Source organism: Ambystoma mexicanum, chromosome 7q (assembly GCF_040938575.1).
Source record: "Ambystoma mexicanum isolate Mex_15411 chromosome 7q, UKY_AmexF1_1, whole genome shotgun sequence".
NCBI classification, from domain to species: Eukaryota; Metazoa; Chordata; class Amphibia; order Caudata; family Ambystomatidae; genus Ambystoma; species Ambystoma mexicanum.
Window position 1 is genome coordinate 532,201,301 of NC_090941.1, and position 16,891 is coordinate 532,218,191.

At 45.5% G+C, this 16,891-nt stretch overlaps 1 protein-coding gene across 1 annotated transcript in view; it reads right to left on the minus strand.

Moving 5' to 3' along the window:
* The window catches only part of SLC25A30 (solute carrier family 25 member 30), an 852,298-nt gene that overhangs the window by 810,321 nt on the left and 25,086 nt on the right, over positions 1–16,891 (minus strand). The window contains exon 2 of the mRNA XM_069640062.1: positions 8,447–8,536. Within this exon, the coding sequence (XP_069496163.1) occupies positions 8,447–8,510 (64 nt within the window). The 5' untranslated portion in view covers positions 8,511–8,536. The remainder of the gene's footprint in view (positions 1–8,446; positions 8,537–16,891) is intronic.

Genomic DNA, 16,891 nt, shown 5'->3' on the forward strand with positions numbered 1-16,891 from the left:
CCAGTTTTCCCTCTGCAGCTGGTCTCCCCATAATACTTTTTACATTTCATTAGACTTGGTTCAAACTTGCCACTTTGTGCTTTTCACAGCCCGGTTCCTATTGATTCTCCCCTCGACTCACTGGCTGTGATGAACCGCTTGGCTTCCGGCTTTCCTGGAGTCAATGCCGATATCACGGGCGCAGCAGCTTCCCTCACTCCTGCTTATCGGCATAGGCTTGCCCTGTGTACCATCATCTGCTGCAAGACACTTTTGCTATTGTTCACGGTCTCAGGCTCTCTCCCAAGAAGGTTCCGTGGGCCTGGGATGAAAAGGGCAAGGTCGCTTCTCTCCTCGCCACCCTCTCGATTCCTGCCGCCTTACTCCTTCTCTTGAACTGCCACGTGGTAGCCGTCTCATTGTGCCGTCTTCCATGCTCGCCTTACTCGTCCTGTGCTCTTTTGCTCCACCTTTTATCCATCTGGCAAAAAGGAAGGGAAGTCAGGTGTGTGTGATTCAAGTTAATTGCCCGACTCTGCCTGACCCTCGGGTTGGGACAGGTCACGTACACAGGTTTAACATGAATCTGTTTGTGGTGTGTGCAAGTGTTTGTGTCGGAAAAGGGGGGGGTTGGATTGCCAGATCAGAGTATCCTACGGGACATAAGAAGTATTTGTGTAATGGACGAAAATGACTGGGATGTAGAACAGAACATAGGGGATTGTGGAAACAGTAGTGTTCTGTCATAGAAGATTGGGTGGTCGGAAGATGACAATCAGAAGAACGGGCTTGGTACAGTTTATGGGGCAATCCGGAATGACCAGGATTATTAGTATGAAGTGAAGAGGGGGAATGGTAGTATTTTGGTTGAACAGAAGGGGAGTGTGGGAAATAGTGGCCAGAGGGGCGAGGAAAGGAATGATCGGGTGTAGGTGGGTTCGGTACAGTACTACGTGGGTTTTGAGAGAGACGGTTTCTGTATGTGACTGGGGTTGATATCCTAGGGAACAGGTTACATACAGAGGGGTCAGCGGATTTGGATAAGAGGGATTCAATGGGAGGGGGGGCTGATGTGGCACAGCCCATTAAGGCCACAGGGGTCTTGCCTCGTCTTCTATCCTGGTAACATACCGTGTCTCACCTGGGGTATTCCCCCCCCCTCCCAAGTATAACCCCGGGAAACCCTATCCAGGTGATCCTCCTTCGCGCGTCAACCCCCAGGGTTGGGATCTGGGAGTGGCAGCCCTCCCATGCCACTTGAATAAGGGGTTCCCGAGGTCTACTTGGGAGAACACCCTGAGGTTTTTCACAGCCTACAACATGGGACAAGAAACATTCATACACTATGTCCTGGGGAAGCTGGAAAATGTCACAGAAGGATAAATACTACTGACAGGGGATTTTAATTTGGCCTGGGACCCCAGGAGGGATAGGAGTGGCCAAACGACAACCAAAGGCTACCGTCCATCAAACACCCTATGGGAGAAGTTTACAGACATGGCGTAGAAGGACTTCTGAAGAGCTAAAAAGGGAGCGAGGTCGGATATACGAGTTTCTCCCATGTACACTGTAGTTTCTCCAGGAAAGACTACGAATGGGGGGGTGGGGGGGAATCCCGGGGGGGCTAGAAACGATCATGGAAATGTAGGTGGATCCGATCTCACCATCTGATCATGCTCCCATAAGAGTCGCGCTGAGGAGCGGGAAACTGGGCATCCCACTGAGGTCATGGACACTACCAAGGAAAATATTATACGATCCAGTCTTTAGCGATTATTTTGAGATAAACAACACACAAGGTGCACCCCTGGATAATGTTTGGGACACCTTTAAGGCAGTGCTCAGAGGGGAGATAATCTCACTCAAAGCACAGAGGACCAAACAGAGAGATAATTTGTAAAAGGACAGAGGTCCAACTTGCCGATGCCCAAAGAGAATTAGCAGTGAATAAGAACAAGGAGAGTTATAAAATGATAAAAGATGTCAGAAAACAGTTAGAAATGCTTCGGATGGGCAGGGAACAGAAAAAAACTGCTTAACCTAAAAATAGATACTATAATAAAGCAAGCAAGCTGGCAGACTCTTAGCAAAACAACTGAAACAACAAACCTGTAATCATAATAGAGATGGAATAAAGCAAACAGATGGCACCGTTTATACGGAAACTGAGGACATTATAAACTCCTTCTCGACATACTATAAACATCTATACTCCTCAGTGCGACCAGACCAGCCAAAAATACTGGAAGATCTAGATAAGCTACATGTGCCAAAAGTAACCCCAGAGGATAGGAAAATCCTTGAGGGAGAAGTAACAGAAGCAGAGGTGGAAAAAATTATAAAGCTACTCCCAAGCAATAAAGCGCCGAGCCCCGACGGGTTTCAAGGTACCAATTAAAGACCTTACACCATTATTAACAAAACTATATAATTTCTTTTCACCATACCCGGAGTATAACACGCTCAATGTCGGAGGCGAAGGTGATCCTCTTTGGGAAACCCAACAAAGATTTAACAATTTGCAGTTCCTATTGGGCCCATAGCACTACTAAATCTAGATGCGAAAATATACACAGGGATCTTGGCTGCCAGATTGAAAACCATACTTCCCTATGTGATAGGTCAGGACCAGTAAGGCTATATATCGGGGAGACAAACTTGGGATAGTACTAGAAGGGTCATACATCTTATAGAGAATACCAAAATCAAACAGATCCCTGTGACACTGATCTCCCTAGACGTCGAAAAGGCATTTGATAGGGTAGAATGGCTATATTTGTTCGAGGCAATTAAACACATGGGGTTTGGACCTAACTTTATACAAATGGTAGGAGCAAATTATAAAGACCCCTCAATAAGACTATCCATAAACGCGCATTTAAGCAAACGAAATACAAATCGAGCAGGGGACAAAGCAGGTGTGCCTCCCTGTCTCCCCTCCTATATGCAATATATTTAGAACCACTACTATTCTCGATTAGACAAACTATAAAAGGTATCCAGTTTGGGGGGTAGGGGCGAGAGATTCATAAAATGGTTGCATATGCAGATGACATGCTGATGACATAGGTGTAACCAGAAACATCCGTCCCGGCGCTGGTGGCAGCACTAGGGGAACAGGAAAACATCTCAGGGCTGAAAATAAATATGACTAAGTCAGAAATAAAAGAACTGGGCCTATCAAAGAAGCAATCCACTGCCCTGTGCAATTGCTCTCCCTTCTGAATAGCCGGAGGAAGTAAAACAAACCTAGGGGTAAAGCTAACCACTAACATTTCACACCTCTATAAAGCAAACTACCCAGACATATTAAATAGACACAAGCAGACTTTTCCAGATGGATCCCCCCCCCTTTGACTATCATGGTTGGGACATATAACAGTAAAAATGGTGATACTGCCCAGACTCCTGTACATATTCTTTAAATTATTTAAAACAATAAAATCACCGATATAAAAATTTGTTTGGAAAAATAAATTCCCCAGAGCTTCCCTGGAATTACTAATAACTCTGAGGCAGAGAGGGGGTGCGGGGGGATCGGGTTACCTAATATGGGAAGATAATATGAAGCAGCATAGTTAAGAGTGGTGTGAGAATGGTTCACAGAAGGTTGAGAGAAGGTCTGGGCCTGAATGGACAGGGCGGTGGTGGGTGGGCCATTGGCAGGTCTATTATGGCTGCAGGGAAGGATACGCCTCAGAGTGCCAGATGTAGCTCAGTCCTCCGAACTGTGTGCGACATATGGGACCGATGGCTAAAAAAAAGGGGCATCTATCATCATGCCCCATCTCCGTTTACTCCCATGTTTGGGAATCCCAATTTCTCCCCAGGTATGGAAAAGGGCAAGTTCAGACAATGGCGAGAACAGGGGCAAACGGAAAGAGGAGCCATTGTGTGGGACAGCAAGATAGCTACGTTTGAGGATTGCAAGTGTTGGGAAGGAACCAGGGTCCTCCCGAACCCCCAAGCTCTTTAGAGGCAGGGAACACCTGTTTCAGGCACTGCAATGGACTGGGGGGGGGGGGGGTGGAGAAGCGGCACTGGGAAGGCTCTCTCATGCAAATATAATCACAAACACAGACATAGGAAAGCACTGAAGAAGGTAGTTATTGTGTAAATATAAGGTGCAATTAACTATTAGCTGGATAGATTTGTAATGTCAGATCCTAGGTATTATAAAATCTTAGTGCTATAGAGGAGTCAAGCTCCTTCCCAGAAGGAATGCGGCCTGTGGGATCTGAAATTGACCACAGGTGCTTAAGTGTGCGGTGTTCGTCACCATTGCCAGCACACTGACTCACCAGCTGTCAATCGTCAGTCAAGGGTCCATGCAGGTTCAAAATAGGAATCACATGTTCTGTGCCACAAAATGCAGAATGGCATCCAATTATAAGTACTAAGTGTGGAGGAAACTACAGGACCCAGATCACGTTAGCAGGAGGATTGAAATATGGACAGAATTAATGGAAAATGTTTGTACACATAAAAGTTTAGTTTTTCCTGGGCTAGGCCTCAAGGCTTGTAAAAGTCTGCAGAGCTGCAGTGTGTTTTTGCATAAACTAACAAAATGTAGAACAGCATGCTCTGACAAAACCGCTGACAACGAAGAAAGAAGGCTTTGGAGCATCCCTATTATGGAAAAAGGATGGATAGGGATGACGCCATGATCCATATCCAGTGACACCACTACAGCAAGTCAGGCCTATATAAACCCCTGCCTGAAACCACTATGGCAGGAAGAAACAGAAGAGGGACAAGAGATGACCGCTAAGGTAGCAGAGTCCTTTGCCACATCCTCATTTTGTAAGATTAAACCCGTTATCATACTTACAAGATCGCCTTTTTATCTTAATTCCCTAGAGGGGTGTATTGATTCTTGTGTGAGCGTAATTAGAGACATCCTTACACAAGGTACATATAGGATTAAAAGAAACTGATAGATGAGACACGGCTAAGACAACCAGAGACACGGTACACTGCAACAAGACTGACGAGATTTGAAAAATATACAATTACACACTCCGGGGACAAACAATTAGTGTCAAACATGTACTTGATACTACAGGGTGGTAATACTCAGAAGATCTGGCTTACCAAACAGCCTGGGAGGGAACATGGCATGGGGAGAAAGCATCCCACAGGATCATTGGGAAGAGCTGTGGTAGAACATTCCAAAACTGACCAGCCCATTCAACTATGAGTGGCTTGGTACAAGATGATGCTACAATGATATTGCACACATCAAAAAGTACACAAAATGTATACTATAGTATCCCAGGCATGTTGAAGGGTATGTAAAGGGGAAGGGAACTGGAAGCATATATGGTGGGACTGCCCTAAAATCAAGAGATTCTGGGAAGACATTAAGGGACAGATAGATTGCATGATAGCAGAAGTGCACGCCCTCTCTTTGGGAGAAAGCATGTGTGGGCTTGTAGACCCAGAAATACATTGTACTTCAAAACCACTAAAGAAAGCAAGGACGACGCAACTAAAAGCAGCATAGTTCAGGAAAGATTGGGGAGAACTATTAGAGTACCTGAAGCGTGACTACATGCAACAATGGTGCCCGTAAAACATCAGAATACTGGACCTGATGTAAATATGCATGGGAATCAACTTTGGTTCCAATGGAGCTTAGGACATGTATACAACTAATGGAACTTATACCCAAGGACACTGAGGGGTAGAGGTCGGATGGGGGAGATGGGGGAAGGGGGGTAGATTTGAGTTGTTTAAAAGAAAATTCCAATAGAAATATTTTTTAAAATAACCACACAAAAAAAATACTAGCTTCACTCAAACCAAACTTTTCCTTAATGTTCCAAATGCATGCAGGCAATATTTATATCGAGCGTCCCCAAAGAGGTACACTTCAAAATCCCACCCCGAGCCTCACTAATTGCCTAAGATCCAGGAATAGACAGAGCCTTGCCACAACAACTGACACACTACAGTTTGGTGCTACTAAACCTAAGGCTCCTTTTATATGGCCCCAGTACCTGGGGACAGCTGCCAGGTCTGCACAGAGAGTACCAAATGGATAGCTCTCGATTCAGATGTATGCTTCATTCCCAACATACAGAAGTCATGCTAAATGCACATTATAAAAGCAAATCTTTCTTTGAAAGGTCACAGAAATAGTTGAAATCAAATTCCCCCCAATCAGGTTACTTTAACATATTCGCTGGCTTACCAAAAAAAAAAAAAAAAGAAATGAAAAAAAAAAAAACTAAATAAACACTACAACTCCTATGGAACAATGCAGCAGAGATTACACTTTGGTAGGATCAAGAAAGTCCAGCTCTTAGAAGCCTTCACCGGCTCTGCATCAATACATCGGTAATCAAACTAATGTGCGCTACACAAACTACCAGAATCCCTTGGTCCTCACCAGTTGTGAATACTCAAAATCCTAAGCATACCAAAGACAGACCAATAAACAGGTTTGGTGGGCTCTGGGTGCTATTGCAACTAATGAGTTGATGATCTACAGGCTTTGCTTCACCAAGATCACCTTCAATTCTGAAAGGCTCGGAATTACCTAGAAAGGTCAAACTGTTTGGTAAAATGCGCTTTAGGTGCACCCACTTAAGCATTTAACGTGCGTTATTGCATTCACTAATAAACAAGACTTTGGAATGCGTGCACGTGGGTGTTGTGAAAGTTGACGTGATCCATTGACAGAATACTTTCCTCGTGTTTCCCAATTTATCCCCAACTTCCCTTCCCCAGTCTTGAAGCCCCGAAGGAGACGCTTTTTGTAGTGTATTACAAAACACTAGTAAATGCATCAAGTGCCCGTCTCATTGCATTTATAAATGCAGAGATGGCATTATTTTATGCAATTTCAATATCAAGGAACGTCAAATAAATTATAACAGTGGGTAGCCATAAAACCAACCATGCTTGTATATTGTGTTCCAAAAGGCAGCAATCGGTCCAAGGGTATTGAAGGACCGTAGTTGGTTAAAAAATAATAATAATGATATATACATACATACATACATACATACATACATACATACATACACCATACGTGGGACCGTTGTGCTAACTAAACATTTATAATTCGAACACATGATCGTGTAGATTGGATCCGTCCAATTAGATAAATGCAAAGTCCATTAACTGAGTAAAGAAAGTAAAATGCCTAAACATGTTTCACGCTATGCCTAGCACTTATTCAAGGTATACGATTCGAGTTTTTTAGCACTGGCCCTCTGAGGCTGACTATTTCCCAGCCTTGCATATTGGTTAAATTAATAACATGCAGTAACCTTCCTTTCAATATTTACAACTCAGAAAAAGGTGGCTTGATAAAGCATTAGGCTTAGCGTAAACACATGGTAAATAATAATAATTTAGCATTTGTATAGCGCTACGAACCCTCGGGTATCTGAGCGCTGCTTATTATTACCCACGGTGTGTGGTGCTCATTTGTCGACCTCAGAAGGATGAAAGGCCTGAGTTTGGCCCTGCAGGGATTCGCACCTGCGTCAGCAGGCTCTGCACAGATGTCAAAGCGAGCGCTCTACTCGCTGTGCTATCAGACAGGCATGTTATGTTTTAATGTATGCAATAAATCGACTCTGCCCAACCTACTCAACCGCATGTCATACATTTACTTTTTCCATCAGCACCACAGGTTATTTTTAACTCACATCTGTCAAATGAAAATGAGATTATAATTATGGCTTTTAGGGTATCAATGGGCAAGCTGCTATTTCAAAGGCAAAAACATGGCTGGCAGTCTTAATGTTAATGCCCAATACAGACTTGTAAATTCCTTTCCTGCCATTGTAATGTATACTGTTTGTACTACAAGGGCCCAAAAAAAAAAGTGACATTTCAGGAAATTGTTAAATAAAACGCTTCAAAAGAACGGGGGCTGTATTTGTAGTTTGCGGACATGAACAAGGATTAGATGTCAAAGTGCCTCAACGTCAAACCAATGAAATCTGTTAGTTAGAAGTGTTAAAAAAGCAGTCACTTCCCCATAAAAGGGAAGTTATAGACAACCCCGTTATAATGTACTTATGTTATCCTGTCCCTGATATCTATGAACGTTGTGAGAATGTTGGTGCTAGGAGTGATTGACAACTCGGCGGAACGTTGGCGAGTGTGGTGGTTTGCGAGTGTGTTCTGAGAGTGTCAGTTGCGCCAGAGCTGGGTGTGGTAAATGAGGGCCGGTGGTTGGCCGGAAGTAGATCTCTCCGTTATGTATATAGCTCAAGAGTAACAGGAACCCTGCAACTGTACATCTGTAAATGAAGCCTACCTGGTTTCCTACATGAAGTGGCTCACAGCTGGTCTGTGTTTAGTCTCCCTTGCTACCCACCCAGTCACAACAAACCCAGTGATTTTACACCCGCTCAAATTGAAATTTCAAGTGTGTGCAAAGGGCTTTTTGATGCTTCCCAACAAGATGGCTATAAAAAGCATACTAAATTTCGAAATGACTTACCACATTCAGCAGTGACAGACGCCAACCCTCCATAAACAAATGGTTTCCAGTTAAAGGTAGACATTTCGATCAGCGAGTTGTCCCAGATTTCTGCAAGGCAAAGCCAAGTTAAGAATCAAAGTGTGTTGTGCCTTATGTTGCAATCCAAATAAATAATCTTGGCAAAGCAATAACAATCCATGGTCAAAGCAGTAGTAAAAAGCAAAAGTTACAAATATAAGTAAAATGGCATCAGCTAAATGAGGGTAGAATAATACGTATCTGGATGTTTATGAACAGTACACCTTTAAAATGCACATGGCAACAGAGCGAAGCTACATTATGCCAAAAGAGGAGACTCGGGACTGTTAGAGAGTTACTACTGATAGGGTGATTAAGGAGGAGAGACTGGAGCACACTGGGGGGCTCTGGCAACCAAGGTAAGCCACCCACTACCTGATGCAACCACTGAAGTGCCCAGCCGCACAGCCTACTACCATTGCGTAAGGATAACCACGGCCATCCACCCTCTAGAACCCAACCCGAAATGTAGGGCAGAAAGCGGTCCCCACACAATAGATTCACAAGAAGGCGACAAGAAACCATGGCACAGCAAACCGAGGATGTGTTCCGAAGGAAACACTGTACCAGCTGCAACTGCTGCAAAATGTAGCAGGGAGGACTTAACACCGTAAAGTACTATGCATTGCATATAAAAGAAAATGCCCTTAGTAATAAGCTCAAATCATCAGTGCCCCAAATTAATAGATAGTAGCCGCCCCCTGCCCATAACTCCAGCAACTCGGGCAGCCGGACAGTGACAGGGCCGGGGAAGGCACCTCATTGCGCAAGCACTGTTAAGCGTCCCAGAGACGCGCCCTGGCTGAACATGCTTATCCACGTTCTTGGACATGTGGACAAAATACACCAGACAAGTCCTAGGAACATGCAATAATGGGGTTTCTGTGAAACGGCGTCTTTTCCAGCACCGCCCATGCTGCTCAACAGCCCTTCCTGCCGTGCTCACCACCCAAGACTCCCAGTCCAGCCCAAGTACAGGCTCCCTAGGAGGTCCAATCTCTCTCGGGGTCCACGCGTTTTGCACTAATGCATAAGCAGTTCGCAAAGCTGCTCCATGCTCGAAGCACACATGGAGCAGTTTTGTAAAATGGAATGAATAGGAGTGGCACCTCCACATGACAAGATGATGGTGCCAAGTGACTGACAGTAGCAATCTGGGGGTGGTGGCTGAAGGCACTCCCCTGCATGCTCACACGAGAAAAAAAAATACAAAAGACCCAAGTCACTGCTTGCAAGGAGAACAAAGATTTTTTCCCACACAACATAAATGCATCAGCAAAGAACTCTGCTGCAGCCAAACGTTCTGCCAACTTGGGGATGTGCAGCAAGCGAAAAAGACGCCCGGCATCATTGATGTCGTCATCACATACAGTAAAAACCTGTGAGGCTGGGTGGAGCGACCCTATACATGTGCAACCCACTCTATAGCGGATACTAGGCCATTGGTCCCAGCCTTCTTGTCCGTCTCTGTCCACGTGGGTGCTGCTGGGCTCATCATCTGCGATAAAACATGGCCTAACAAACAATTACTTATACCAAAAACAATGCTACTCCATCACTGTAATAGTGAACCTGGCAGAAAGAGATGGGCTGAGAGGGGGAGCCAAGGTCATACCAACTTGCATACTTCACTCACTCACTCACCCACTCCCAGATGCCTCAAAGGTCTTCCACCCTCGTTTTGAGCTATCATTTCATCCCACCCTGGCACCTCACAGCACAAATCACAGGCCCCAAATATGAAGGCAAGATAGCCTTGCTTTCTGATCCATCAGGGTCTTACAGCTTTATGGTCAGTGGTCTGGGCCTGGCTGGTCTTGCGATCAAAGAATTGGAGGGCTGTAACTCGTGTTGGCACTGAGAGATCATGCTATCTGCATCGTGGAATGGTAACTGCCAAGAGGTGCTCTGCACCATTCTCGTGCCCTTGCAGAGCACAATCTTTCCAGGGCAGGACGGCCTACAGCCTCAGAGACAATGGCAGGCTTGTAACTTGCAGAATCTCGCTTGTGGTGGGGGTTATGTCTGTGTGGGCAATGCAAATCTACTATTAACACGTTTGGTGCTTTTCGCAGTGCTTGGGATTACGTACCAAAATGGCTGCTAAAACTAAGATGGCATTTACACTTGTCTCTAGTATATAGCTCCTAATGCAATCGCTGCTCGATCATCCACTCTCCTGCGTGTAGACCACGCCCCCTGCTCCCTCGATGTGCGATTTACAGTTTGTTTCTCATTCGGAATCACTTAGGGGGTGGGAAGACCCTCTCTGCTTCCCAACATCGCCTGGAGAAACAGGTTGGCAGAGGAGGAAAATATGGCAAGCACTGCCTCTTAGGTCACACCTTGTCTATGCCACTGAGAAGTCTAAGGGAGGGACAAAGAGTGGAAGCTTGAGCCCTCTTCATTAATTTTCTCACTGCCTCTGCAATTCCTATATAACGTGTCAAAGAGGCAGTGCCAGAGACGGCATGGGTATCGCCAGGGGAAGCAGCTTCCAACCTCTGGCGGCCCCCACGTTCTAAGATGTCTTATTACAGAACACAAGTATAAAATTGGACCATGTTTTACCTGATACTTTGCAAGAATACAGCATGTTATAGTTTGAACTCTTCAAGTGACCTACATGTACATGGCATGGAAGGCGACCTTGAGAGGGCAAGGGGAGCAGTAAACAAGAATATTGACTAAATAATGTTAGTTCAAAAGGCCGCAACCTTCGTTATTAAGGCACCTTAATGGAGGAGCCTACGTGAAAGTATTTCTTGGGAATAAAGTCTGCAGATCATGCAACTACTGTAAGGGTATCTTATAAGGGAAGACTCACCTTTGGAACAGGCATCAATCTTCCCACTAGCCAACGGCATGTGAGAATGGGCTCTTGGCAAGTAAGAAGTGTGTGCATGTGGGGTTAGTGAATTATTATGCCTAGGCACCCAACTTGAAATGTCTATACAGTGTGAGACACCAGGTGGCCAGGACACGGCAATCGCTATTGGATCCAGTTCCTGGGGGTGGACCAGTGAGTGAGGATCACCTGGATGAGGGGTCTCAGGGAGTGGAAAACCAACGGGTGAGACGTGGTATCCCCCTTCCTTTAACACATTTTCCCAAACCGCTCACGTAGGACATTCCAAACCACTACCCCACACCTTTTCTGACTCTAACACTTTTGCACAACACAAAAGACAACAGACTAATACTCGAGCCGTTTCCCTGACATGTCCCAATTCAAGGGTCAGGCAAAGTCAGGCAATTGATCAGAATCACACACAACTAACGGCCCTTTGCCTTCCCCACAGGTATAAAAGGTGGAGCCAGACTACAGGGCAGAGAAGGCGAGTACAGCAGACAGCACAACGAGACAGCTAGCATGCAGCAGTTCAAACTAAGGAGAAAGACAGCAGGAAACAGGAGAAAGGCAGCAGGAAACGAGAGGGTGGTGAGGAAAGAAGTGACCTTGCTCTTTTCTTCCCAGACCCTCTGAACCTTCGTCGAGGGGAATCTAAGACCGCAGACAACAGCCCCAGTGTCATGCTAATGTCAACGGTACGTGGGGCCAGCCTACGCTGATAAGGCGGAACAGAGTAAGCTCCCTCGCCCGTGATAGCTGCCTTGACTCCACAGAGAAGCGAAAATCCCTGCGGTTAAACACAACCAGTGAGTCGAGGGATGAACCGTTAAGACGCGGGTTGTGACGAGTGAGAATCGCAAAGTGGCAAGTTGAACATACAACATTGAACTGTGAAGGAACTGTAAAAGGTGTCAACGGGAGACCACCAGAAGAGGGAAACAGGCACCGCGTGGGTGCTAACTCAAGAAGGGCTGGTTACTCCCTGCTACAATAGAACTACAGAAACCAGAAGGCCATAGGAAGAATGCCAAAGGAACGCAAAGTGGTCATACGTGAGGGTCGGGCAAAAGCCCTGTACAATTGAAAGACTTTGATCCGTAAGCTGGCTTAAAGCAAGGGTAGCGAGTCCTGAAGTGTTGACTGAAGGAAAGGGACGTGAATCCCGCAGAGAAAGTTTTGAAAAGGCAATAGTGTACCCAGAGGAGGGATGCCAAGGGAGAGAGACAAAGTCTAAAGATCCCAAGAAACAGAGTGTTAAAGTGAACCCAGAAAAGGGAGGTCCACCGAACAGTTTGACAAAGACATTAAGAAACTAAGACGGGTTTGAGCCCGGATGAGGGAGATCCGGGGGGTAAGCGGTCACCCAAGGGCTGGCAGTCGAGAGAGGTCCAAGCCCGAACGAGGGAGATCCAAAGAGCTAAGCTATCACCCAAAGCCAAAGTTTAATAAGAAAGGAAGAGAGGCAAATAAATACTATTAAAAAGGGGTCAGCCCAGAATAGGGGGACCCAGGGGTGAAGCCATCACCCTATCTAAACTGGATTACAATTGAGAAGGCTGAGCCCTGAAGAGGGGGTACCCGGGGTTGAAGCAGTCCCCCTATCAGAAATTGTGAAATACGATATGAAAAGGGTCAGCCCAGAAGAGGGGGACCCAAGGGTGAAACCATCACCCATATTGTACTTTGGAAACAAACTTTCATTTGTTAAAGGAACCATTGTTTTTGATTATCTGAACACATCAGGTCCCGAAGGCAAGAGACTTTCTAAGGAAACGAGACTTGGCCATAGTCAGTCCTGAGAACTGGCATTGGAACTGTTGTCTCGTGCTAGAGAAGCCAGAGACTGTACTGTGCTCCACCAATTCCACCTTACTCTGTGCTCAAAACGTGGCGAAGGAAGACCCAGGCAACCACATCCTTACATATTATTTAAGAACACTTCTTTCTTTTCATAAATATATGAAATATGTATTTGTTGTGAGGCTTGGCAATGGGTTTCCTAGCATAGGCCGTTTTTAGTTTGACAACGCCACTATGACTGCCTTATTTTTCATTTGATGGTTGACATTTGCTTCCATTTTAAGAGTTAAGTTTAGATTAGGTGTTTTTCCAACCTGCATACATCTTTCACTGTGATCATGTGTGTCCATCTTACTTGTGTCACCATGGAGTTCCTCACAACACTCCCCCCAAACCCTTCTTGGCAACATTTGTTTTATCCACTTTTTTCTTTGGCTGGACTTTCTCTCGTAGGGAAATTGTCCAATTGTCTCAATTTCAAGGATTTCACTTACAAGTAGACCCTCTCCATTATGAACACCAACAATGTTATTCTACGTTTACAGTTTGTGTTTTATGGGTATGTTTTAGTGTAATGAAACTGTACAACTTTATATCTCAGGCATCCAGTTTGAAATGTGTGTGCTTGAAATGAGTGCACTATATGGATTACCTTTCGGTTCTTTTCTGTTCTCATATGGATGATGAGGTCAAAACCTATATGTCTTCATCCTTTCATAGAGTATATAGCAACCTAGTTTTGGATTGGGTGTACCACCTTACCCCTCTTGCCCATTTCCAGGCTGGTCCTAGAGTATCCCTTGACCTAACTAGAAGTCAGTTCATGTACATTCCCTCATAGACCCTGGCTTATTCCAGTCTCTAATATTTGAAAACAACTTCTGAACTGTCCGAGGATACAGGGAAAAAGTACTATATATCATATAACCTCAGAATGGGTTAAGAAATGCATGTGTATTTTCATGGTTTAGTAGTTTTACACCAGTTATTGTTTTTCGACTAGTTAGCGAATGGGCCGGTTCACTTCCATCGGTCAGGTTTATTTAAGGGCTCTCCTCTAACCTCTCCCCCACTTCTCTCCCCCACTTTCACTTCCTGCCTTTCCAAGCAATGCTTTCATGTCAGATGAAGGATACTGACTGTTAAACTTTATCTAGGTGTTCTACTGTATTGATATAAAAGTCAATTCCCTCACTAACAAATTTGGCAACAATAAATTGTAGATTGGTTCTTACACAGAGATTTGTGCGGGATCTCTTATGCGTCTAAGAACTATAATGAAAACTATGCAATTTATTTTCAATGCTGCTCAGTTTCTTAGAAAATGTAACAATCTTGCTCTATTAGGATCTCTCAACGTGTAAGAATATGCCATATTAGGAGTTTATTGTATTATTTGTTCGTTCCATCTAGCCTGTTTGTTTTGCTCCATACAATTATCTGCACTGATCGTCAGAGTGAAAGAACTTGGCGGTCTTCTGAGTCTTATAATGGATGTTGCAATGTCAGTGGCTGACACAATGTGAAAAGCGGCTCTGGATTACCACTTGGACATAAAGGGTAGATGTCAACCTTCACATATGTATCAAGTGCTTTAGTGGATTCCAAGTGCTAAAGAAGAAGAGGTACGAATTACACTGCTTTTTAGGTAATCTGCTGTCGGGCCATCACAGGTGCCAGAAGCCAAGCTTATCAAGGAGAGTCGTTGTTTTGTTCTGTCTCAAAATTGGACATTCCTTCTCAAATGGTACTGGACACTTTTTTTCTTTCTAACAATGGCCCATATCCTGCAGCTCAGCTTAAATAAGTAGCTACAACTTCCAAGATGGCCGCCAAACAAAGCTAGATCATCAGATCTAATTAAAATCCAATACTAGGCAGAGAAATAGTGGTGGGTGAGTAGCGGACCAGCAGTGGCAAATTCAGGGCCGCTGGTGTAGTCGGAGGAGGAGGAGGAGGAGGAGGAGGAGGAGGAGGAGGAGCAGAGGACATGTGGCCTGGGTTCTGCGAGGAGCCAGAGCAAGGACAGTGCTGCAGGTACAGCTGGTGGCTGAAGTGCAGTGAGGTAGAGTAGAGTCTCGGACCGGAGTGCAGCTCAATCAGCAGGGAAGCAGCCACGGTCGGGCCCCCCCCTAGCCCTGACCCCACCATCGGTCCCAGGTCTATCTGAGAACAGAAAGGAAAGGCGACAGTGCAAGGAGACTTGAAGGTCCCGAGGAAGGGACCTGGAAGGTACCCGAGTGGGACAACAGGAGAAGGTCGGGTTAACACCCTCCCACATAGAAAGTAGCTGCACCAATGTCCAAAAACAAGTGTAAAGTCCTGCAAACGGATCTATGTGATTTTACTGAACCGAAAAGTTCGACCCCCAAAAGTCCGTTTTTTTTCTCCAATTTTCTGCAAATATATATGTGGGAGGGACCCCCAAAGCCCCCCACCTTACCCCTATACATTTTTTCTTCACTTTACCCCCCCCCCACCTATATATATGCGGAAAATTGGGTCAGACTTTTGGGGGTCCAACTTTTGGGAGTAGGCAATTTTGTACAATACCCTGCAAACGGCCTCCAAGTCCACTAAGAAGACCCAAGAGGGCAACCTACAAAGACTGTTGCGAAGAGAGAGAGAGAGACGGAGCAGCTCCTGGAGAGAGAACAAGAAGCAGCTGGGTGCCCAGAGAAAGAACAGGTGGTCACCCAGGACATACTCAACCAGTATTCAGGACTTTGGAGACAACATCTCAGACAATCCAGTCGCAAATGAGCCAGTTGCAAAATGCTCTCGCAGTCACTGCAAGAGGTGAAGGGGGCATAGTGAGCCTGGAAAAACAGATGGATTCAGCAGAAAATTCTCTACAAGAAATTGCATAAGACACCCGCAAGATAGATGAGCCGATGGAACGGCTGGCAACGGTCACCCTAAATTTGGAAATCCAAAGCAAAGCTCTTGAAAATCGGCCACGAAGGGCAAACATCAGAATAAAAGGTCTGGCGGAAACAGTAGCCGAGAAAGATTTGTGGGAGGCGGCGCAACAAGTATTTGTGTACCTGATGGAGATGGAGAATGGGTCCGAGATATGTCTGGATCGCATTCATAGAGTGGGCCCCGGAAGAGGAGAGCAGGGGCCAGACCAAGAGATATGGTAGTAGCCCTACATAGTTACGACCAGAAAGAACAGATACTCGTGGCCACCACAAAAGCCAGAAGGATTACATACAACGGATTGGAGATCCAATTATTCCAAGACTTGGCTCAGTCCACCTTGATCAAACGACGAATGATGAGCCTGGTGGTGCATGCATTGGCCTGGGCAGATGTGCGCTATCGATGGACCTTCCCATTCAGCTTGCTATTCGAGTGGGAGGGGAGACAGCACCAGGTAACAACCTGTGAGGAGGGCATGCAGATTCTGAAAATGGAAGAAGAACCCCTCTGACAAGAAATAGCTACTGAGGGAAGCTGCAAAGTGAAAATGGTGGGAATGATCAAAGGCCCCACCGATGGGTTCTAAGAACTGGGTCCCAAGTGGTCCGGCCAGACCTCCTGACAGTGAGGGGAGCACAGAGAAAAATTCCAAGCCTACAGATAAGAATCAACCAGACTGAGAAGGCAGAGATGTAGCAAGAAGATTAGGTACTGACAGCCAGGGGAAAGGGAGAGGCATTATGGAATCAAGGAGAGGGGGGGCACATCATCTTCGTTAGTAGATGGGTCGTGGGGGGCCAGCACAG